Source organism: Caretta caretta, chromosome 7, assembly GCF_965140235.1.
Source record: "Caretta caretta isolate rCarCar2 chromosome 7, rCarCar1.hap1, whole genome shotgun sequence".
In the NCBI taxonomy this organism is placed as follows: Eukaryota; Metazoa; Chordata; order Testudines; family Cheloniidae; genus Caretta; species Caretta caretta.
Genome location: NC_134212.1, coordinates 14555110 through 14580310, shown reverse-complemented (window position 1 = coordinate 14580310; position 25201 = coordinate 14555110). Strand labels below are relative to the sequence as shown.

Here is a 25201-nt window from a genome sequence, read left to right as displayed (position 1 = left end):
GCAATGCAGCGGCATAAGTACAGAAATGCCGCTGCGAGGTCTCTACTGTAGACATAGCTTAACACTCCCTTTGTCTGTCATGCACATTCAGGCCCCCAGACTTGCAAGCATTTACTTAAATTAACTTAATTTTATTCACATTGAAGCTAATAGGCCTACACATGTGCTTAAGTTAAGGATATGCATAAGGGTTTGCAGGATCATGGCTTTCATTTGTAAGTTCTCTGAGAAAGGGGCAGTCTATAAAGAACAGTTTCTTACCCTACAATAACTGTGGTTATTCATCATGTCATCAGTGTGGATTCCATTCTAGGACTGCATGTACCTTATGCTCACAAAATTGGAGTCTTTTTACCGTCAAGGTCACATATACGCCCCAAGCCTCCCAGTGCTCCCATATGAGGGCATAAAGGATGGTGCAGGGCCCTCAGATCCCTCACAATCCAAAGACCATGTCACTGAGAACACTGAAAAGTGGGGATGGAGGATGATCATGGAATCTGCATTGACAACAATCTCTGTAACCCAAGCACCCCGCAGTGGCCAGAGGTCACTCTACAGCACCCTGCCTCAACTACCTACTCTCTTCAGGATCCTTTAAAAAACTCAGTTTAAAGGTAGTTCAAACAATCCCCTCCTAAGATCCTATTTATTGAGTTCTCAGGCACATACGGGCCCTTTGGGCCTCAAACCCAGTTCAGTATCAAAATAACGCTTTCAAACTTAGAACACAAACTCACACACAGTCTTCATTCCACATTCAGTTGGGCACAAACCCAGCTCCCTGTGGGACTGCCCTTCCGCTTCTCCCACAGCATCTCCTGCCTAGAAATTGTCCTCCTTCACAGGTCTTCCCAGCTGGGCCTTTGGAGTCTCTCCCCAGCTTGGACAGGGTCTCTCTCAGGCCTCTTTGCCTCAAGAGCTTTCTGCACTCTTTCCTGCTTCTTGAGCTTTCCCCTGCTGACTCAGAGACTTTCTGTTCCCTGCAGTGTGTACAAATATAGCCAGAGTTTCCTGGGGCTCCCACCTTCACTGCAACCTCCTGCTCCTTTTTGTACTTGAATTACCTGATTCCTCTCAGGTGGAGATCATCTTGTAATGGAGGTTGGCTTATCCCCAGCCTCTCCAGCCCATGAGGCAAGCCACCCTGTTTCAATCTCAAAGAACCACAGTTACAGTAGGGCAGAGGTGGGCAAACTACGGCCCGCGGGCCACATCTGGCCCGTGGGACCCTCCTGCTCGGTCCCTGAGTTCCTGGCCTGGGAGGCTAGCCCCCGGCCCCTCCCATGCTGTCCCCCCTTCCCCCGCAGCCTCAGCTCACTGCGCTGCCAGAGCAATGCTCCGGGTGGCGGGGCTCTGAAATGCCTAACTCACTTTTGAAAATGATTTAGGCTCTTAAGTCACTTTTGGGTAAATTTTTCAAAAAACACGTAGTCTCACTGAACGTCAATAGGGTTTAGGTGCTCAAGTGCTAACATCACTTTTTAAAAATGGGAGTTGGCACTTTTGAAAATTGATTTCACTTGCAAAAGTCCTTTTAAAGACATCATGTAGCCATTTGTTTTCTGTATTTTACATTATTTGCTGTCCATGAAAACTTGTTTTACATGGGACTTGTAAAAGAGGTGCATGGCAAAGCTGAGTGCATTTGCTCAGCTGGTGTGGGGCCAGTTCGCACTGGAACAGCTTACTGGGACGTTTGCCATGTGGAGGATGACATTTTGTTCTCAAACTACATGGAGGATGCAGAGCAAAATGGTGTCCACCGCCCAACATGTGTGTGAGGTCAGAGTGGCGGGGGCATCCTGGTAATTGTCCATTCAGGACTACACCACAGTGTGGAAGTAAAAATCAGAGCTGAAAACATGTTTTGCACCTTGAACAGACATAGCTTCATAGATTCCAAGGCCAGAAGTGACCACTGTGATATCTAGTCTGACCTCTGGCAAAACACAGGCCATATAACTTCCCCCAAATATTTCCTTTTGAACTAGAGCATCTGATTTAAAAAAAACATTCAGTCTTCATTTTAAGATTGCCAGTGATAAAGCATCCACCATGACTCTTAGTAAACTGTTCCAATGGTTAATTACCTTCACTGTTAAAATATTACACCTTATTACTAGTCAAAAATTGTCTAGCTTCAACTTCCAGACATCGCATTTTGTAATACCTTTGTCTGATAGACTGAAGAGCCCATTATCAAATATTTGTAGATACTTACAGACTGGTACTCACCCCCTAACCTTACCTTTGTTAAGCTGAATAGATTCAGCTCCTTGAGTAAAAGACTCAAAGAGTAGTTACCAAGAGTTTACTGTCAAACTAGGAGGATGTATCTAGTAGGTTCCCTCAAGGTTGTGTCCAGGGTGCTGTACTAATCAATATATTGATTAATGACTTGGGTAATAGGATATGCTTACAAAATTTGTGGATGGCACCAAACAGGAGGGATTGCATGCACTTTGGAGGACAGGATTAGAATTCAAAATGACCTTGATAACATGGAGAATTGGTCAGAAATACAAAATGGGGAATAATTTGCTAAGTGGTAGTACTGGAGAAAAAGATCTGGGGGTTACAGTGGATCACAATTTGAATATGAGCCAACAATGTGATGCAGTTGCAAAAAAGAGAAATATCAAGCATACGTGTATTAATAGGAGTGTCATATCAAAAACATGGGAATTTATTGTTCTTCTCTACTAAGCACTGGTGAGGCCTCAACTGGAGCTGTGTTCTAGTTTTGCACACCACACTTTAGGAAAGATGAGGACATATTGGAGAGGGTCCAGTGGAGAGCAAGAACAATGATAAAAGGTTTAGGAAACATGACCTATGAGGAAAGGTTAAAAGAATTGGGTATGTTTAATTTTGAGAAAAGAAGACTGAGGGGGGCTGTTATAAAGAAGATGGTGATCAATTGTTCTCCATGTCCACTGACCATAGGAAAAGACCTTAATCTGCAGCAAAAGACATTTAGGTTAGATATTAGGAAAAACTTTCTAATGATAAGGATATATAAGTCCTGGAATAGGTCACTAAGGGAGGTTGTGGAAATGGAATCCTTGTCATTGGAGGGTTTTAAGAACAGATTAGAAAAACACTTGTCAGGGATATTCTAGATTTACTTGCTCCTGCCTGAGCACGGGGGACTGGAGCAGATGACCTCTCCAGGTCAACTTCCAGTCTTATGATTCTATGATAAGCCCTTTTGGGTTATTAAAACACATATTGTTTGCTTGTGCTCCACTTACCAGGCGATCCAAATCATTGTGGCAATCCAAATCACTGTGTATCAGTGACCTGTCCTCTTCATTATTAACCACTCTCCCAATGTTTGTGTAATCTCAAAAGTTTATCTGCAATGATTTTATGTTTTCTTCTAGGTCACTGATAAAAATGTTAACTAGCAGAGGGCCAGGAACCAACCCCTGCAGTACTCCACCAGACACATTCCTACTCAATGATGATTCCTTGTTTACGTAAACTTTGAGTCCTATCGGTTAGCCAGCTTTTAATACCTTTAATTGTAGCATGTTAATTTTGTAGTGTTCTTGTTTTTTTAATCAAAATGTCATGCGATATGGAAGTCTATTACGCCAGTACTATTATCTGTATCCAGCAAAGGAAATAGCATTGGTGTAATAAACTTAGACTTCTGTCATTTATAGAGCTTGCTAATAACTGATTTTTAAGTTTGCTGGCAATTCTAAAAATAAAAAAATTGTTTCAGATCAACGCAAAACTGAAATCTTTAGCAAATAGAAAAACGGAAAAAATATTGTTTTGTTTTTTTAAGCAGTTTTTAACTTTTAAAAAAATAATATTAAAGGAAATTCTAAAACAACAAGTCATTCTGAATAAAAAATTCAAAACATTTCTTTTAAGAAATGTTAAAACAAAACACTGTGACTTTTTCATTTTTTTGTTTTTGTTTTTTTGACCCAATTCGTCAAAACTGGCACAAACTTAAGGCACATTTCAGTGTCACTGAATAGCGTTTTTTGTTGAAAACAGTTTCAGTTAAAAAATTATGCCCAGCTCTAGTCACTTACACTTCTACAAAAGGAATGTAACGCTATGATGTGGTAGCATTTTGCTCCCACGAGGTGCAAGACAGAGGAGAATCATGCTCACTGATGTCAGTAGAATTATAGCAGGGATGTAGTTGGCCCATTTTTCCTAGGAATGTTTTTAATCACAGTAGTTGAAAAGGCAGCACCATTGTTTCTTTGTGTTCTCCCATCAGTCTGTGTCCAAAGTTGTCTCCTGTTTTATATTTAGACTATAAGCTCTTTGGGACAGAGACTGCTTTTTGTTCCATGTTTGTACAGTGCAGTCCTGGCTCATGACTGTGCATCCCAGGAGCCATGGCAAATAATAAAAAATAATAATAAATAAAAAAGTTATCTTGATTCCGGTTTTGTGAAAGGAAAAGCAGCTCTCTCTTAGAATTAGCTCAGAAGAGTCTCCTTGGAAAACCCTAAAAGTGTTGGGTTTTTACCTCTGCATAATATATAAATCTTTGCTTCATATAAGGTTATCAAGTTTAAAATTTCTGAGCCGTCAGATTAAAAATGGAATTCAGGTTAAAGTGAATACTTCATAAATGTTTTGGATCAAAACATATTGCTCTGACTTCTGACTTCCAAGTTCAATCAGTTCAATGAGAAAGCAGAAGCTAGAAGCCCAGGAGCCAGTCCAAATGATATGGCAATAATGCATTCCTACCATCTGGGAGCCCTGGATCTGGTAATAGGCTCAAGTTTAAAGGCTCACTGCATTGCAGAGGGAATTTGCACACCTTCTTCAGCAGCAGAGGTTCAAACTAGATCTTGTTATGAAAGCTCATTTTTTCAGCTCAATAGGGAGCAGATTGCAAAGCCAGGTATACCATACAACATACCTGTGACTGCTACTGTGGTGTTGTATGGATAAGCAACACATAAGGGCTAAAAAAAAAAAAAAGAGAGAGGTACGTCTCCAAACTTAATTCACTCGTATTCAGGAGTTAATCTCAGACACAAAACACCTGGTTAGGTATTGTGTGTGTGTGTTATGATAGCCTCTTATGGTAAAAAAAAACAAGGAAAGCAATGTTTAAGTCAGGGTTTGCCATATACTTTTGGTTGAGAAATACAGGTACTTATAATTATATTAATTTGGTACATTTTCTAATAATGAAGTAGGACAGCTGGATAACAGGAATGCATGCCTTTGGAAAACAACAACACAACATATTTTAGTGTCTCAAAACAGAGAAATCTATGGAAGAATACATCTGTCATGTTTAATTATTCTTTCCTGCAGCAATGAGAATGCCAAACAACTTTCGTGTCACTGATATGCTAACAATGGGAAAAGTCACACAAAAGAATAAACATTGATACAAGAGTGAAATACAATACAAGTCAGCCTTTCCTGACGACTTTCTGAAGCACCAAAAGTGGTTGACAAAGGAGGTATGCCTGGGTTATCTACAGCAAGCAGGCAAATTTGAATTTCATTTTCTTTTTTTCCACCTGTTCACAGACGTAGATAACTCAGTTTAAAAGAGTAACACTGTTAGAGCCAGATTTTAATCTCTGAGGGCATGCACTGCGATAGAACATTTCCCTGAGCAATGCTGCAAGTAAGTGACAAGTCTGATTTTCCATATCAAATACTCTGGAGTGTTCCTCTTTTTAGGCTGTGAACGTTTGTCCCACTAGAACCAACTTGAAAAGCTGTAACAACCTTAGTTATATTTCCATAAAGATATAACATTTCCCATCTTTACAAAGAAAAAGGATTAAAGGAAAATGCTTTCATTCATTCATGCACCACTCATATGAGGTATTTACACGAAGTTGCTTTCAGTATGAAAATTTTAGCCTTTATATGAAACTCAGGGTCAAATTTCAGGACCTATGTTGTGAAAATGGTCTACATTTTCAACATTAAATGGGTGCCAACAAAAAAAGGTGTCCTTGAAAACTGGAAAGATTATGCCAGCCTCAAAATGACACTACTGGGGATAAAAAAAAAGATAATATTTTAATTTAATATCTTCCAAATAAACAGTGGAATTTGCACTGGTCACCGGTCACAGAGGAACAGTTCTGGAGACTGAATGCCTCTATTTGCCCAGAGAAAAGGTAGGCGCACAGGCAGCAGTAGAACAAGCTTCCCAGCATTGCACTGCAATGTGCTTCAACCCCGACCTGGAGGAACAGGGTTTTAGGGATAAGCGGGTAGCTCAGTCTCCGTCATCCCATAAAATCCTGACCTTCTCTGCCAAGACTGCTGATAAGTATGACAAGTGACAGCAATTGTGGTTGTGGCTTTTGTGATGTGGACAATTGTCCACTGGGAATTGGATTGAGGTCACCAAATTCATGATGCTTACTGCTTATAATCTAACAGAGGTTGTGTCAGCAATGCAGTGGAGACATGCTGTACTGTTGTGGTGGGGAACATAGATTTGGTCTTGAGTTCAATCCAGCCTCCCAGGCTGATAGAGCTCGGCACTCTAAAGAATAACTGTGCTCCGTACCAGTGCACGAGAGAGAATATTGGGTCACGCTTGAACAACTGGTCCCTCAGTGGAGGACACCAATGTGCTCCAGAAGAAGCTGTGTCTGGAAATAGAGTGGTAACTATGACACAGGGATTTTTGAAGCTTGTTGGGAGTGTAAAGCAAGGACAACTCTCTGTGTGTGCGCGCACACACTTGCATATTCTGCAGGTTCCAAAAAAATAACCAAAATGAAAATAAATCCAAAACCATGAACATTTTTAGCCAGTGCTTTCTTACCTTTAAAAAACACAACATGATTTGCCCTTGTATCCAAAATGAGCAAATCTAATGTAACTTAGACCAACTCAAACTTTGCAATTGCAAGCTCAGTTCATTTCCTAACGGCTGACACAGTTTGGGGCTGAGTTTCCAATAGATGATCATGTATCTGCAGACACTTCTATTAGGATTAGAGGCACCAATACAAGCTTAATCAGAGGCCCATGTAGGGTGACCAGACAGCAAGTGTGAAAAATTGGGATGGCGGTGGGGGGTATTAGGAGCCTATATAAGAAAAAGACCCAAAAATCGGGACTGTTCCTATAAAATCGGGACATCTGGTCATCCTAGGCCCACGCATTTGAAATTTTACATTTATATCGTGCTCAGATCAATACCCATGATTTGACTCTAACAAGAGCAGATACAGACAATCTTTGGAGTGGGAAGGATTAGTCAAGCACTGACTTGGTTAATCAACAACAGTTTTCAGTTACCACCAAACTGTAGTGTAGTGTTACCACCAAAACCCCTTCTAAAAACAGCCCAGTTAAGAGCAATTACCAATGATTAATGAAGGGCAGCACACAGCTCTCATAATAAATCACAAATCATAACCACCAGAATGCCTCATAGGACTGTTAGGTTTGCAGCTATTTGTAGGCAAAGGCAAATAAATTGCTTTACAATTGCTTTCTGTGTGTTACCATGCCAGTCTCCTTTCCACAATGCATGTTTTCATTTCCCTCACTTCTTAGTCACAATCAATATGCCCTACTCAGAAAGATTTTATTTTATTTCAAATTGTACTTGTTGAGCACTACTGCTGGCAAAATAAAATAATTAAAAAAACATAAAAAACCCAATGACATCCTGACAAGATGTTTACAACACATTGCTTGTGCGGCAATAAAAAAAACAGGAAAGTTGTCATTCTGCTTACCATAAAATGTAAGCTGCCCTCGTGCCATGTTCTTTCCTCTCACATTTTCAGCCACACACTCATACAGACCAGCATCTTCCTGCTGAAAGTTTGGGATTTCAAGAACTCCACTCGATTTTTGTCTCCTGGCTTTCCTGGGTATTTGTTTACCATCTGCTCTTCTCCAGCTAATAGTAGGAACTGGGCTGATAATAAGAATAAAGCAAAAGAGCCTCATAGTAAAAGCTACATCCCGTTACTGGGTTATTAATTCATATTTTGAAAAGTAGAACCAGTAGAAGTTCTGTTTCCCTAAAAGCAATAGTTTTGTTCATATACTAAGTATAGTGTGCTGTGAATCCAAACTGCAAGCAACGGACACAATCCCTAGATAAACCTCTCCCCACCTTCCCTTCTGACTTTGGGAATCAGGACTAGAACTTTGATCCATTAACTCCAAAAACACAGGTGTGTTTCACTTGAGGTGAAGAGCATGTTCAATCGCTGGTTACAATAATAGGTCCTTTATTCTCTCTGTGGGTCAGTCACTAGAGGGTGATTACACAAACACATCCACCCATCTTGATATATTATGCATGTTGCTAAGTGAGAGCTGCTTACCCACTAGAAAACATTTCAACAAGCACTTCACAGGCTTAATTTTAATTATTTGATTTGATCACCAAAATCTCAATTGTGTATTCCTGATACTTCTCTTGGAAAGTGAACAATGCTATTCTTTTGATTTTATGTCTTCCTGGGCTTAAGCTTAACTCCCACTGAAATTCAGAGGGAGCAGGTTTGGGCCCCATATTGGTATAGCATTGGCCTGATTAAGATAACTGTTTCTCTGATCAGTTCCCTCTGTTTCATATACGATGACCTCTCTTTCCACAAGGTGAATACTCTGCCAAAGAACTGGAGTAGTTTGGTCACTGATTCCATAATTTATTTTTTAATGGGTTTACCAGCTAGCCCATCATTCACATTGTCTGCGCTGGCCTGGTGAGCAGGAGCCCGTGAATGAGTGCCAACAACTCCACTTTCCCATCTTCCCCATATATGTGCTGAAAATGTATGGTAATTGCAACATGTGACACTTTTCAGAGCCTCTCAGGTGCCAAAAGAACCTTAGTAACAGAATATACCTAGATGCAACTTTACAAAATAAATTGTCTCTTTTCTTCTCCTTACCAATCACATTTTTCATGGCAGGTTAAGCTAAGACAAATCTCTTCCATGTAAAGGAAATCAGCAAATATCTATACTACAAATAAAGCAAGTGATTTAAAAAAGCATACTCTAACATACACTACTATTATACCCGGGTAAGCTAAAGTAATAATAATGAACCAAAACTTACTTTCCCAAGGCAAAGCATTCCAGTTTCACAGTTGTTCCTTTTGCAGATGGAACATTTTCTGGGAACTGCACTTCTATTTTTGGCTCATATTCACCCATCACCCCTGTGAACACATCATAGATGCTAAAGTGTGGCTGAATTTTTGTGATACATTCTCAAGTGTTCCTGCATTATCACAGAGCTGTTCTATACATCATTACTTGCCCAGTTAATCTGCTCATTTAAAACAGGGCCTGTCTCTAACAGCCTAGTACTGTGGACTCTCTTCCCATTTACTGCTAGAGGAAAATCTGCATCACAGCTCCCCTCCATCTGTTTAAGATTAAATTTCTTCATGGTTCCATTACTTTTTTGCTTTTGAATATTTAGTTCTTTTTCAGGTATCTTGTAAAATACGGAAAGAGATAATAAAGTAGGATCACCATCTTTTGAATAATGTAATGTGGAACAAATAGCCACTAGAAAAAGTTTTAAAAGCATTGGGGGCTAATCAGGGCTCCTATTAACTTCAAGGATTTAGATGCTTAGAGATCGTATACTGTACTAGTAATTTCTTGATCTTTAACTGCCTTATTAAATAATGTAACATGGCAGGATTTTTATGAAATTGTGTTTAAAAATTTGTGCACATAAAAAAAGCCATTAAATTTATGATAAATTGCCAGATTTCTACTGACTGCAGAGTCTTAAAACTGGTACATATAATTTCACCGATAGTGATTATAAACGAAATGATGATCGTAGTTTAAATCTTAACTGTTTCTCTCTGGAAGGCCACCATGCAGGACTGGGGTTTAAGAATGGGGGGAGTCCTGCAGTTTTGGAGATAGGGAACAGCACACCTGATGAAGAAAAATGACTGCTACCAATACACACTGATTCAGAATTTGGGCAGCATAGGTTCCCACAGAGTTAATTCTGATGAGTAAATCAAATATATTGAAGTAGTTCTGGTGGTCTTTTTTTCTTATTTGCTGTATTGTCATGTGTGTCATTGCTTTATAAAAAGTACTCCATGGTGCAAGTTTAATGACAGCAAGAAGAAGCTGGAGAGGCTATTTGCTTTGCTTTTTCACAGTGGGATTGTTTTATATCAAAAATGCCCAGGATAAGTGTGTGTGTGGGCTAAGACTTACATCAAATCCATTTTTACTTCTTGACCTATATATTATCTGTTCTGATACAACAACAGGTTACATCACCTTCCTTCAATCCATTTGCTTAAATGAGCATTGTCTCTACATTATATAAAAAGCAGCTGCCACATGAAATCAGTCATCTGAACAAAGTATGTTTGTTAACAATACAAATACACAACACTTACTACCAAAACAAGACACATAAAAGTATCAGGGAACTCACAAGTGAATGTCACTAAACTAGGCATTTCAGTTTGAATTATTAGGCCCAATAGTTTTCAGCCTTTGGAGATTATAATATGGATGGAGCTGATAGTGCTGTCCATTTTAAGGCTGCCTGACAGTTTTCAATATAAGACCCTGTTTTCAGTTGCTTAAAACTTGGCGAAACTTCAACTGTTTGGACTGAAATTTTCTATTCTGGGGGTCTGCCTCAGGATGATTTTATTGTGTTTGTTGAAAATATCTGCCAAAGGAGACTGGGCCTGGGAACTAGGGGGGAGAGGATCAGGCTGGTTGGGCAAGAAAACCGGGATTGGGAGCCGGTGATAGAAATGAGCAGGACTGGGAGCCAGTTGGCCTGAGGAAAAACACTGAGATTGGACAAGGAGCTGGAGGAAAAAAGGGAGGCTGGGAATGGCTGGACAAGGTGACTGGGACTAAGATCCAGAGTAGGGGGGAATGGGAGCCACTGCACAGAACTGGTAGCCCTGGGGCAGCAGGGGCTAAGGTATCTTTAGGCCACATTTTTGCCCCGAGATCCTGGGCTGCTCCAGGAGCTGGTGAGACCCTTGGCATAAATTAGACAGCCCCAGGGGGCTGCACTGTTGTCCCAGGATGCAGTGCTACCTGGAGTCTCTGCTGTAAAGTGTGCTGTAGCCCTGTCCCAGACACTCTCCCAACCTCCGCTCCTGACCCACACCCTACACCAGGGTTTGCAAGGGGAGCCTCAGGAGACAATCTTACGCCTGTCTTCCACAACGCCTGTGCCGGGGGAATCCTCCCAAGGCAGAACTGGGGTTTTTAAGGCCCCCTTTATGCTGCTAAGGCCCTTCAACCCAGCGTAAAAGAGCCAAAGTGGTGGAAAGGATCTCCACCTCAGGTTTTCTACAGGTGGAGAACATTTCATCCCTAGTCTAGCCTATATTTTTTGGGGAAAAAACCCCACACCTTCCTTTTCGGGTGCGTGTGTGGAGGGGAGGCTTCCTATTCCACCTCACCATAGACAGGAATTCTGCTACATGGTTGCATGTTTAATCATATATAATGTACAGTAAATAGATTAATAACAGTTTAGTATATTTTAAGTAAAGTGGGAGAGGTACATTGTGAAATTTTCCCATGTAATTCTAATTGAAATTAGATGTAACTGGGACATTAATTGTTGATGAATAGGCCTCTTAGCCTGCTAATTTAATGATACAGCAGTCTAATGAGAATAATATGTCCTATATTAAGATGTGCTGGACATGTCGGCATAAATCCAAAAGACAAGCAAGACATATTTGCCAGTTTAAATACAATGTGGCTATTCTGTGGTTTCCATTTCATTCATTTGTGCTCTTTATATTTCTGAAATGTGCTGTGTTCTTTCTTTTGATGCATCATAGCATGTTAAGTCCAGATTTTATTGCATCACTAACTGTTGTATTAGAAACCAAGTTGGAAATGATTTTAGATGTTGCACACAATGTTAGTGACAAGCTTAGTTTCAAAATACAAAATTTCGCGCATCTTAAAGATACTAACTTTTGCGCCTGGGGAAATCTGACCATATTTTGCTAAATGGACATTATAGCACCTTTACTGTTTAATGCAATGTTTTCCAGGGCTCCTCAGCAGTTCAATTAAAATTTCAAGTCCATAATAAACTCTAGAGTACATCTCAAAGGAGTTGGAGTATGTTTAGGAAGGCAATTGGACCCTGTAAATATGTTAGTGTGAGTGTGCAGAGGAATGATTTGCTAAGGCAAAGCCCTTGGAAATGTGCTTCATAGTGAGTACCACTAGTAAGCATCATCACATTATGCTCCATTTCAAGAACAGCAGCATATACAGGGCCCAATCTTACTTCCGCTGAAGTCAGTGGAAGCAGAGTATTGTATGATCTGTGTAAAATATTGTTACTGAAGATCTTAAATAACATACAGGCTATTTTTATTCCTCATATGGAGCAGATGCTAATGGAAGACTTGACAGCTTTAAGCTTTCATCTTTTTCTTTCCTGCACTGTGGTAACCTATATGGGAGCTAAGGGCCAAATTCTGCTATCCATTACTCCATTGACTTCCTAAGGCTAACTTGATCATTTAAACACTGCAAGCAATCATGAAAATATGATTTATGTATCTACTCAAAAACTTAATGTGATACAAGTCTATTTGTGGTATAAAATTAGAAATCTTTACTTATTTTCCCCTTCTTGTAGCACTCCTCTGACTACTAAAAATAGCATTCATTCTACTGGGAACTATTGCCTAAGCTAATAGCTTCCAAAACAGCTAAGTGTTTGTGTGATCATTTTTGGCCTGTATAAAATGAGCAAAACTGCAGCATATCCACTAAAATCTGTTTTCTTCCCTGTCCTTGCTCAAGTGTCTCCAAGTTTGTATTTTATTTTACAACAATCCCCTGCTATTGTGGCATCTTCCAGTGACAAAGTATCTTTTACAACAACAGCTTTAAAAAATACTGATTTCTATGACATAGAACTGCAAACTGAGTCTGTGCATTCTTCAAATTCTCAGTGGAACTTTAGGAAGTTGAGACTAATTATTTATCTTTACTCTGAATAAAAATTCAGGCCGTTTCTTAATATTTGCAGAATGATTGCTTCAAAAAAACAAACAATAACAACAAAAAACAGATATCTTACCATCATTTCTCAGTATCAAAGGAGTTGGGGGGCCCAGCACTTTATTATTTGTTACAGTGTTTGTCACTACGCATGTGTAGTTGCCCACATCAGATGTTTCCACCTTTGCAATGTACAAATTCCCAGTCTCTTGAGAAACAAAGCGACGATTATCCTGGTGCACAAATGATGGATATTCATTGAAGATCCATGCGTAAGTCAGTTCTAGAAGTAAAAGGTATTATTAACATAATGCTTTTTTAATTTTAAAATATGGTTCCATCCCAGGGCAGAACTGAAACTCTGAAAATGAATTTCTCCCTGTCTCTTGTACTTACAGTAAGGGGACAGTAACTCATAATGAAATGAAAATGTCTTGTTTGTACAATTATGAATATAATCTTCCATATGTGTACTGGTGCAGTGCTGTCTTTCTGAGTCTTCAGCCAGACAGCTACAAGCTCCAACGCCTCTGTTGCCCCTCAACTTTTCCAAACCAGAACAAAATGAAATTAACGAGAATTTCTCTAATTCTATTCTGAAACTGTCAAGAATCATGCCAATTTCACATGGCTTAGAAAAGCGATGAGCTGTAGCAGAGGCAGGCTCTGGAGCTATTTATGGCAAAGATGACTCAAGAGCAGCCTTGCATAAACTGTAAAGAAGCAGAAATGCAGATAGACAGTACCGTATAGAATAAAGGTGTCTCAGTATCTCGCTTCTTTTTTCTGGACTAGTCATTAATTCAGGGAAAAAAATAGTAAAAAAACCTGTTACATTTGGGTATAGATAATGTTGATCTTGTTTAGTGGACTTTTACATCAATTGCAATGTTGATTTTTGTGAGACTTCTTTGATTTATACCCAAAGGTTCAGTTTTTAAAGAATTTCATCAAAAAATATCAGCTTTGTATGTCACAGCATCAATTAAAAGCAATCTGATTTTTTTTTTACAAATTTAAGAACCATGATATCCTGTAGCTACAATAAAACATGTGTGTAGTCTTAAAAATTTACACATTAACACATTTAAAAAGAAACTGGTTAAAACTGAATATATTTTCCTCCTATACTGACCTACGTCCAGGCTTCTATTTTTCTCTTGCAAGTGTTGAAAACTTTAGACACAAAGCATAACAGGGAATAATACAGCTGCTGCCATAGCATTTGGTCCCAATCTTGCAATGTTACCATGCTGGCTGACTTTCATGCCCATGTAGAATTCCCAAGTCAAGGCCCCACAAATGTCTTTCTGCATTGATCACTTACCAGGATCAGGCCTTCCACCATTATGCAAATGAAATAGAGAACTATCATGAACCATTGTCTTTGGCAGGGAAACTTACTTTGTAGTTCACCTTTAAGAACTGTTGTGGACCAGCTTTCACAAGCAAATTCTACATCTTCACTTCCAAAACGGCGCATCAAAATTGTGGGTGACTATGTTTGTATGTGCACATAACTCATTGGGATCCACCTCCATTTATTTGAATTTATCATCCACCATATCACAGAGAATTCAGACTTAATGGTTTGACAGGTCAGGACGTTTTATCACATGGAAACTAGGTGTGAACAATTGTTATGCCTTTGTCACCAAGAACATATCTGTAACAGGGTGTGCTGACTCAGGCACTAACTCAGCACTCCATCACTCAAATCCCCATCTGTTTACGCTAACTGAGTTCTGATTGAAAGACAGGCAGTTGACAAAAGAGGATAATCAACTGAATGGGGATACAGCTGAGTGGCTAAGTGGGTAGAAGCAGGCCCAACAACTGGGCCCACATAAGCAGACAGGAAGGAAGGGTCGTGGGAAGGGTTGGTAGCCGGAAGGAAGGCAGAGGTAGGCAGGACTGACTGTTGCTGCTGCTAGTAGGGTTCCCTTTGCTAGAAGCAAGTGGGGAAGCTGGCTATGAACAGTAAATATATGTGAACAACACTATATGCTGTGGCCTGCTGGAAGAATACGATAAATAAAGGTGGTGGAGAAGGAGACCTGGAGAAGTTGTGATCTGTGATAAAGGGCTAAAAGGACTCACAAGGGACCACCCCGTGACAATCTCATTTTTCCTGAGTCATGAAGAATACTCTTAACTTTATTCATTCTTTCCTTTCAAGATAAATTATGGTGGAATCTGCCTTACTCTGTTCTTGTGAACTGTACGGTTTTATACTTTGGAATTTTTTAATACACTAAATTAAGTAGCTATAATCTTCAGTGTGACTAATTCGATAATACTTTAATTTATAACATGTCTTTGGAAGTTATTTGCAAAAGAAAAAACTGTGAGAGACATACTGCAAGTGATTGCAGAGTTTATAAGTTAGGTTAATGTAATATAACCCCATTATATTTGTCTCAGACTAATACCTAAACATTGAAAATGTTTGAGAAATTATAGTAAGGAAAGATCACTGTAGCTTTGTAAAGGGAACATTAATTATAATAAACAGCATATTCTTAGTTTAATACTCTAATGAGCCATAATTGTAATTGACCTCAAGTACTGTTATGTACTTTAGGAAATACATTCTGTCCTAACGTTCCAGTGTTTACACACATAGGAGGGGGTATGCAGTTTGTTGTGGTTTTCATTTTAGTTATTTATTTATTTAATGACAGGATTATAAAATATCTGCTTAGACCTCTTGGAAGATATAATTACGTTTATGTGGGAATATCTAATCATTGTATTTACACATGTGCATCTAATTATAAGTAACCCCATGCTGATGTCAAGAGGATACTTCGAATAAACAAGGTAGCACTTCTCAGCAGGCTTATTATTTCCTGCAAGTATTTAGATTTTTTTTTTAATTTACTCATGGTGAACAATTAACTTGTTTCCCCCAGAAGCATCCAACAATAGACAAACATTTCTGCTCTAGAATGCAAACAGCAGCTTTTAGGTTTGAGTGAATCTCCACAGACCATGGTCCCCCCTGCAAAATAAGGAAAAGCCTAAGACAAAAATGTTATGTAGTAACTACAGCACAGTCAATGAATAAGATACTCAGCAATTTGTTTGACTCCAATTCAGTGTGAGTTTAGAAACCCTAGGCAAGCAGATACAAGAGTGAAGAAGACTGTGTGGATGTTGTATGCAATGGGGAAGACTGATTTAAAAACCAACTAGTGATTTTGAGTACTTCAATTATTGGGAGCCCATCTTGAGGCAAAGTGGACAAATTTTCAGAGGCTGGATGCTCAGCACTTTCTGAAAATCAGGTTCCTTTAAGTTGTCTCAAGTTGGGTTTCCCTCCCCGACCCTCAAAATACAAAAAGAGGAACCCCAAATCACTAGCCACCTTTGAAAATTTCAGCCTTACTAAAGATCTAATGATTTAGTATCTCTGTCTTATGCTGATTCTAACACAGTTACACTGCACAGTACTACAGCTGTATAACTAATAACTGCTGTAGTTATAAGGCTTGAGGCAGCATTATCAAGTCAGATGTGCTGTGTAGTATTGAAAATAACTGGGTGATACTATTAAGAGTTCTAATTTTATTGTTCTAAAATAACTGGGGACTTTTTATTATTGTAGAATTACAGTGAGTTTGAATCAAGTGATATAATAAAAAGGATGGGAAATAAAGCAGACTGGAGAAGCCTTAAGTACATTTCCTTCTGTAGCAATACATATATATTGTACATACTGTACAATACTCACTTTGATTTCCTTAGAGATCCCTGTGCAATATTTATGTCTTTTCAAACTTGACAGATTTCTTTTGATAAGGTTTCACATACTAATTGCTCTGGAAGTGACAGACAGTTCCTGTGCCACAGGCAGTTTGTTACATCTGAGTAAACAGACACTTAAAATACAGTACGAGATAGCATTTGGTGATTCTGGTGGGTGATTGAAAAACTTATGTGGGTTATAACAAGGTGCCTTACAGTGTAAAGATTGTATCCAGAGTAGTTCATGGTTTCTCACAGACCATACCAGGTATCCTTTCAGGACTGAATGTGATGTGCTGTTTTCTAACTTGGGTCCCTTTTCATGTAATTTTGGGTAACAGACAATGTTTTACTACACTGCATACAATGTTTTATTTGCCTTTTTAAAATACATTAAGCTAGATCTCTTAAATGTGGTGCACTCTTTTATACATTTTGACCCAGATTTGCAACTGATGAAAATCTATGAAGCTTGATTGGTTTTTAGTCAATTGATACCAGCCGAGAAGCTGACCCTTTATACATTATATATCTTTCTTTTCCTAGGGAGATGCACTTTCCATGCGGGGAGTGCTTTGACTGCACGCATTTCCAAAAGAGAGAAAGGTGTGTCAACAAAATTTAAGACTGCTGGCAAATTCACACTTTGGCAAGGATTTCAAGACTGGACAGAGGAAAACTGCTATTTTTGAACTTTTAAGGCATGATCACAGGCTTCCACAACTTTTTAAAATTCACTGGATTCAGGACATTAAATAAGAAACTTTTTTCACTATACTGTTCATGTTAAGAACTTTTCCTTATATATACACATGTATGCTGCTGATTTAGGAAAACTGGTGACTTCAGCTTACTCTGCTGTTCGTGCTTCTGTACATACTTGGGATGCTCAGTGCAATAGCAGTAAGCTTATCGCATTCCAGGAGAAGGAAAGCAGATTTCCTTTTGTCAAAGAATTAACTTCTTTGTGCACAAGGTCACAAGATACTAGGATCTGCTCTAAGGCTCTGGAGCAATGAAGCAAAGATAATACAGATATGGAACAGCATGTTAAAACTCTATAATATCCCTCAGAATTCAAGGGAGCCCTTGGTAAATTCAAGCACAAGTAAAGACTGGTGAAGTGAAAGGTGGGGAATACATTAGGTTGTTGAGAGAAGATTGGTCTCACTCTGGCTAAAATAAATGGTGGAAGAGAAGTGCAGAGACATATAGTCACAGAAATGGAAGTCACATAAACATATCACAGAGAAATGTACCACACAGTAGTACCTAAGAATCTACTTCATTTAGTTAGCCATCAAAATTCACCGACAACCGGAAATACCATAAGCTTTTAGGGAAAGCTTGGGCACACAGCAATAACAGAGAACATATTAACATTATTAGTATTAACATATTTAATTTTATGTTATGGATTAGTGATCGGCACTGGAATGTGATAGACTGCATGCTACAGGTGGAATATACATTTTAAACACATCCATCTAAGGCAGTGGCTCTCAAACTTTTGAACTGGTGACCCTTTTCACATAGCTAGCCTCTGAGTGCGACCCCCCTCTTACAAATTAAAAACACTTTTTTATATATTTAACACCATTATAAATGCTGGAGGCAAATCGGGGTTTGGCGTGGAGGTTGACAGCTCGCAGCTCCCTATGTAATAACCTTGTGAACCCCTGAGGGGTCCCGATCCCCAGTTTGACAACCCCTGATCTAAGGGACATTAACCTTTATCCCAGTTCAAAGCCCTGTGAACGTTCTTGGCTTCTACTCAGGCGCAATATCAAAAGATAGGAACCCTTTACTTCAATTCTTTCATCACCTTCATAGATTCTCCCTCACTACCTGCCTGAGCGTGACAATTTCGCTCCACATCAGCTTGGACTATGTCTGCATTTCAGAATCGAGTATATTGATCACAAATCCATATTATACACTATAAGAAACAAACAAAAATAACCCATTAACAAATCTCAGCCAGGATTTAAAAACAAGAAGTTTTAGGCTCTTGCATTCATTCCTAGATGGCTAAATAAATGGCCTGATTTTCCAAAGTTTGGAACATCCAATAACTCCCATTTACTTCACTTAACACTTTTGTAAACTGACCACTTATTTAAGCTACTTAAATAAAGATTTTGGAACCCAATGTAAGACACTCATTTTTGAAAATCTTGTCCCAGATACTGTCTCTTCTGGCCTGTGATATACCTGTAGTTTTGCTGAAGAACTCTCTCACACAAGTTGCCACTAGAGAATCTGCAGAGACAAGCAGACAAAGGCAATCACTGCACCAGAAACAAAAGGAGGACTTGTGGCACCTTACAGACTAACAAATTTACCTGAGCATAAGCTTTTGTGAGCTACAGCTCACTTCATCGGATGCATTCAGTGGAAAATACAGTGGGGAGATTTATATACAGAGAGAACATGAAACAATGGGTGTTACCATATACACTGTAACCCGAGTGATCACTTAAGGTGAGCTATTACCAGCAGGAGAGTGGGGAGTAATAGCTCACCTTAAGTGATCACTCTGGTTACAGTGTGTATGGTAACACCCATTGTTTCATGTTCTCTCTGTATATAAATCTCCCCACTGTATTTTCCACTGAATGCATCCGATGAAGTGAGCTGTAGTTCACGAAAGCTTATGCTCAAATAAATTGGTTAGTCTCTAAGGTGCCACAAGTCCTCCTTTTCTTTTTGCCAATACAGACTAACACGGCTGCTACTCTGAAACCTGTCACTAGAAACAGTATCACTAGACATGGCCTGAGTGTGATCTCCATGGAATGACGGGAGATGGAGGTGTAGAGATGCAGAATTACAGAAAGATGTGTAAAGCATGATACAGACACAGCGCAAAATGGCATCTTTTAGCACAGCAATGGGAAATGGTGGAGGACAGAAGAAATCAGCAGCCTCATCAATCTGTCTGCCAGTGTATTCTTTCTGCTAGCAGCATCCACTTGCTCTCTCATACTGGGATGTCTGTGCCTTTTATTCGATTTATCATCTGTGTCATTACTTCCTGTCTGGCTACTCTAGAGTACCTTACATTCAGATGCATGCTTAGTTTGCTACTAGCATCATCTCGTTCAACTCACAGAGGTTTTATAATATAAGTAGAAAGTGCAGTTTCTTTAGGAACATTTGTATATGTGAGAGAACAGTTTTGCTGCTGGTGTGCTCAGTCTTCATTCTCTGACAGAGCTAAATCTGATGAAAAATGGATTACCCCATTCTTGCTCTTTTATACAGTTTGGATGTTACTGTGAACACCTGATGCTCTTTCCGTGGTGCAAGCTAAAGCACTGTAGTGCTCTTCAGGCTGGCAAAGGTTTTCTTGGTCACTAGCCTGGTTCTCTGTGACTCTTGTTATATCTGTCTGAGAACTGAGACTGGCCAATTTCCTCTTTAAATGTAATCCTTGAATTATAACTATATGACTTGTGAATACGTAATTTAACATTCCTCATACTCTCTTAAATGTCTTGCATCTTGTTGCATGCTAGAGTGACTTAAATAACCATCTTAAGTCCATGGCTCTGGATTTCAAAAGCCAGCTGAGCCAGGATGACCTGAAAATATACGCATTGTAGCCAAGACTAGTTACTTTGCTAGGACACTCTTAATACCCTGGACAACAAAAACCTTCTGTACATGCAAATAATAAATAAATAATGATGGCTCACTCTTATAGAGCACTCTTCATCAGTAGATCTCAAGGTGCTTTACAAAGGTGGTCATTATTATTTATCCTGTTTTACAGATGGGGAAACTGAGGCACAATGACTTGACTTGCCCAAGGTCACCCAGCAAAGCAGTGGCAGAGCCAGGAACTGAACCAAGGTCTTATGAGTCCCAGTCCAGGGCCTCTATGTGTATATATGTCTTATATTAGATATTCTTGTTATCTATAGGTGCAACAAGGTGCCTGGGATGCCAGTGAACAAATGGTCCTGTCATTAAAACAATGAGGAGTCCGGTGGCACCTTAAATAAATCTGTTAGTCTTTAAGGTGCCACTGGACTCCTCATTGTTTTTGTGGATACAGATTAACATGGCTACCCCTCTGATACTTGGGTCCTGTCATTGTGCATGAGAACTTAGGGATGGAGTCACCCAATTATTTTCTCAATTTGGTTCAGGGGTGTGCTACTAGGTAAACAACCATGGATTCTCTTTACTCTGTGACAAGTACTGTTCCCATGAGTATCATCATGCACTTCTCCATAGTATTCAGTTCTCCTGAAAGGCAGGCAGATAATCAAGCATATCTACCTGAGGAATACCTCAGGCTCCACATTCCTCTCCAGAAACTCAAATCTCTGCCCAAACTGAAAATTACTTTCAGTCATACTAGAAATATAGCAAATCCCTACTTATGAATCAGGCATAGAGAAGAGCTGAATCCACATATCCTACTTCCCAGGTGAGTGCTTTTAATCACCAGGCTATAGAGTTGTTCTTACTTGCTCTCTCTGGCCTAATGTATATATAAGTATGAATACAAAATAGAACAGCTTCAATAGGAGAGACTATTGCCCATTGGTTAGGATGTTCACCAGGAGGGAGAAGATCTGAGCTCTCGGATGGAGATTCAAACCTAGGGCTCCCACATGACATCTCAGGCAAGTGCCCTAACCACTGGGCTAAAGGTTATGGGGGAGGAAAGGAATGGACACATAGACATACTGTCTCTCTCTCATTTCTGAAGCTGAACCTGAAAAACTTTTTTCCAACTGAAACTAAGTGGGTCACTCTATATCTGACCTATCAGTCATTATCCTCAAAGGAAACACGCACAACACTTTCAAAAGCAAGCCTGGGAGCTTAAATTCATTACTCTGCTAGGTTTCAGAGTAACAGCCGTGTTAAGTCTGTATTCGCAAAAAGAAAAGGAGTACTTGTGGCACCTTAGAGACTAACCAATTTATTTGAGCATAAGCTGTAGCTCACGAAAGCTTATGCTCAAATAAATTGGTTAGTCTCTAAGGTGCCACAAGTCCTCCTTTTCTTATTACTCTGCTAGACACCAAAGATCACCTAGACTGAACAGAGACAAAGGATTTATGATTTATTACCATTAACCCCCTCTTTTTGTCCTTTGACTGCAGAGGTGTTAACAGGCCACTCTATCTTGAATGGTCCCTTACAATCTGAGCTAACTACTTATGCTAAACAATCTGTTCCACCTTGCATTTTGCTATGAGGCTGGGATTTCCTTTCCCAGACCTGAAGAAGAGCTCTGTATGGCTCGAAAGTTTGTCTCTCTCACCAGCAGAAGTTGGTCCAATAAATTATATCACCTCACGCAAGTGGGTCAAATTCAGAGATAGTTTTGGGTTGACTGAAACTGAACAGTTAGAGAATAAACTATGGATCCAAAAATTTTTTGCCTGGCTCTGCCAAAGTGGCTCTCAGTTACACCATTAAATATGGATTATCTCTATGGTTTTCAGTGTCTATTCTGCATTTACTTTGGTGCAAATGAGAGCAGAATTTGGCCCACAATATTTCCAAAGAGCATTTGGGAAATGTATTATTTGCATTGAACTTTCCCATCGTGTAGTGCTTGGCAATTTTTGGCTTAGAGCACATCACTGAATATATAAACCTTGAACAGTTAAAAAGGTGTCTCCCCATTTTTGTATATATTCTTCCCCTTTCACATTTCCATTACTCCCTGTTTATGTGGCATGGCCCAAAGCCCTGGCAGATTGCATTTCTAATTAATTGATGAGAATCTATATGAAACAGAGCGTAATCCCCAGTACATCCCCAGGACAACACAGCAGCATACATTCTACTTTAGGAAAAGATACACACTTAAAGGAAGTTAATGTTAATTGCAAAATATTCTCAAATAATAACTTTTACAAAGTTGTCAAAAATGTTACTGAAAGCTGAATAGGAACTTATGCTTTGAATTACAATTTTAATTAGACTGATGATTTGCCAGAATAATGTTCTCTCAAGCTCCCATGTAATTTAAACCTTTTTTTTTTTCTCTTAGTGAACACAAAATGCACATTTCATGTCTCATACAAAAACAGCTTTCTTTCTAGTATTGCTTTTAGACAAAATATACATTTTCCATAAAGAGAGGTCTGCCACTGAGCAAATTTAAAGTCTATATAGTGATTATGAAAAAAGCTATTAAAACATCAAGATTTCATTTACCATAAAGCTAAATGGAAGAGTAAAAAATGTAAATGAATATTAACAACAAAATGGGGAATGTTTATCATTTTTAATACGAACAGTGTGCTATATATAATATGCAATGTTAGATTTTACAGGCTTTACTGAAAGTTACAAAGATAGATCATTAATAATTCCCCTAATTTATATAGTATCACCCAATATTTCATCCTCAACAAGTGGGTAAAAATTGGGACTCCCTTTTAATCACAGAGCTTGCAACATTTGCTGTAAAATCTAATATAGACGAAGAATGTATACAGATCTTAAAAGATATATATGCTACAAATTCACTGTATGATCTTGGGGAAATCATTTAGGCTGTTTGTGATTAGTTTATCATTGGTAGAATGGGGATATTTATACCTTAACCACCTTTTAAAAACTATCTTTAACCCTGGGATGAGAATGGTATGGGAAGGCTTATCCAGCTACCAGTGGAGTCAATGAAGGACTCCCATTAATTTCAACAGGGGTCAGGCCTCAGTATGAAGTATCTTTATTTATTTTTATCTTCAGATAGTATATGGCTCAAGCTATGAACTTTAAATGGAAAATATCTACCTTATTATTATTGCTAGTATAGCAAACAAACAAGCAAAAACTCCTGAAATAAATCAAACTTAAAATTAATATAATTAAAAACATAAAACAAAACAAAAAAGCCCACCCTAAGAAGACTTTTTACCCCACTAGGGACTTCACTTAAGCTTAGAGATTGTTATGAAATATTCATACTATGGCAGTACCCAAAAGCTCTATCTCCATGTATCTTATCTGTGCATTTCTAACGCTCCCATTCACACAGCGTCTGGACACTGATCGCACTGTAGGGCACACCATTGTAACAGAGTTCACTACATTAGTCTGCAAAATACGTAATGTCTCCCTGCTGAATTCTGCAGAAAGAGACAATTCTTTTGGCTGTCTTCACTGTACACAAAAATATCTTTACTCTTTGGAAAGTAGGCTAAGTCTCCAAGCTGCTGCAATAGTGAGCATGTGATCAAATTGAGGGGGAAAAATGTCAAATAATGTATTTCTCTCTCCTTAAAGTGTCTTAGATTAAAGCTGTTGTATGACAGACAGAAAAAGGCCTGAATAATTGTCTCCGGCACCTATCACAACCGCACAGCCTCTTCACCAATCAGATTAGCAAACCACTCCACCCACCCTTCAGTTAGAGATGGCGCATCATATAAGTAATACAAATTATTTTACAATGCTGAAAACAAATTAACAATTATTGGCTTTGAAGCCTCCCCCTGAAGAGGGATGCAGATACATACTCCCCTCTACCCTTGCAACAGGCAGTCAGACTTCTTCCCACTGTAGAGATGGTTGAAGCTTCCTTTCCCACAACACAGTCAAGTTTTGTTCGGCTATGGCTGCCCTACAGAGCTTACAGCAGTGTCACTATAGCACTGCTAATGCAGTTACTCTAAGCCAATGGGAGAGAGCTCTCCTGCCAACTTAATTACTTCAGCCCCCGTGAGCGCTGGTAGCTATGTGGGTGAGAGAAGCTCTCCCGCCAACATGGCGCTGTCCACATCAGCGCTTCGGTCAGTGTAACTTGCATTCCTCAGTGGGGTGGCTCATTCACACCCTGAGCGATGTAATTTATGCCAACCTAAGCTGTAGTGTGCACTTAGCCTTACACTCTCTGCAACCTTCCTGAAAGTGCCCTAATTGGGTGCCTCCCACTTGTGTCTGTGTTCCCTTTCTCCCTCATCTGCCTGCTTCCGTTCTGGGTCTCTGCCTGTACAGGAACACATCGCCGGGGGAAGGGGGATCTCACTCTCACTCCCCATTGCCAGTTCAAACCTAACGGCAGGTTCAGGAATGGAAGAGGAGAGGCAGATTAGCTGGAAAAAAGGGGCATGAGTGGAACTCTCCTGCAGAAAACCCTCCTCCAACCCAAACATGTTCACATTACATGAATACTCAAACCCCTTAAATGCAGTCATTCCCTGTGGATAAGAAGTTCCAGCCCCAGTCGGCAGGGACTTCATTAGCAGAACTCCAAGCATGAAGATGCTGCAAAACTGGGCTCTTAAACAGAGTGTGGGCTGGGAGGAGGAGGAAGTGAAGGCTTTTTTAATGTCTTCATTGAATATGAAGGGAGTCATCTCTTCTGTCCCCCTCCACTGTAAATTGTAGGCCTGCTCCTGAAGCTCGATGCTGTGCAAGGTTCTCAGTTCCCTTCATTCCCACTGGCTTCCTAAGACCAGCAGCAC

At 39.5% G+C, this 25201-nt stretch overlaps 1 protein-coding gene across 9 annotated transcripts in view; it reads right to left on the bottom strand.

The window, feature by feature from the left end:
• The window catches only part of LOC125640344 (contactin-4), a 646262-nt gene that overhangs the window by 123301 nt on the left and 497760 nt on the right, over positions 1-25201 (bottom strand). For all 9 annotated transcript variants that reach the window (XM_075130265.1, XM_048858825.2, XM_075130266.1 and 6 more), the window contains 3 exons: positions 13081-13284; positions 9067-9169; positions 7725-7909 (listed from right to left, as the gene is read on the bottom strand). In XM_075130265.1, coding sequence (XP_074986366.1) covers positions 7725-7909; positions 9067-9169; positions 13081-13284 — 492 coding nt within the window. The remainder of the gene's footprint in view (positions 1-7724; positions 7910-9066; positions 9170-13080; positions 13285-25201) is intronic.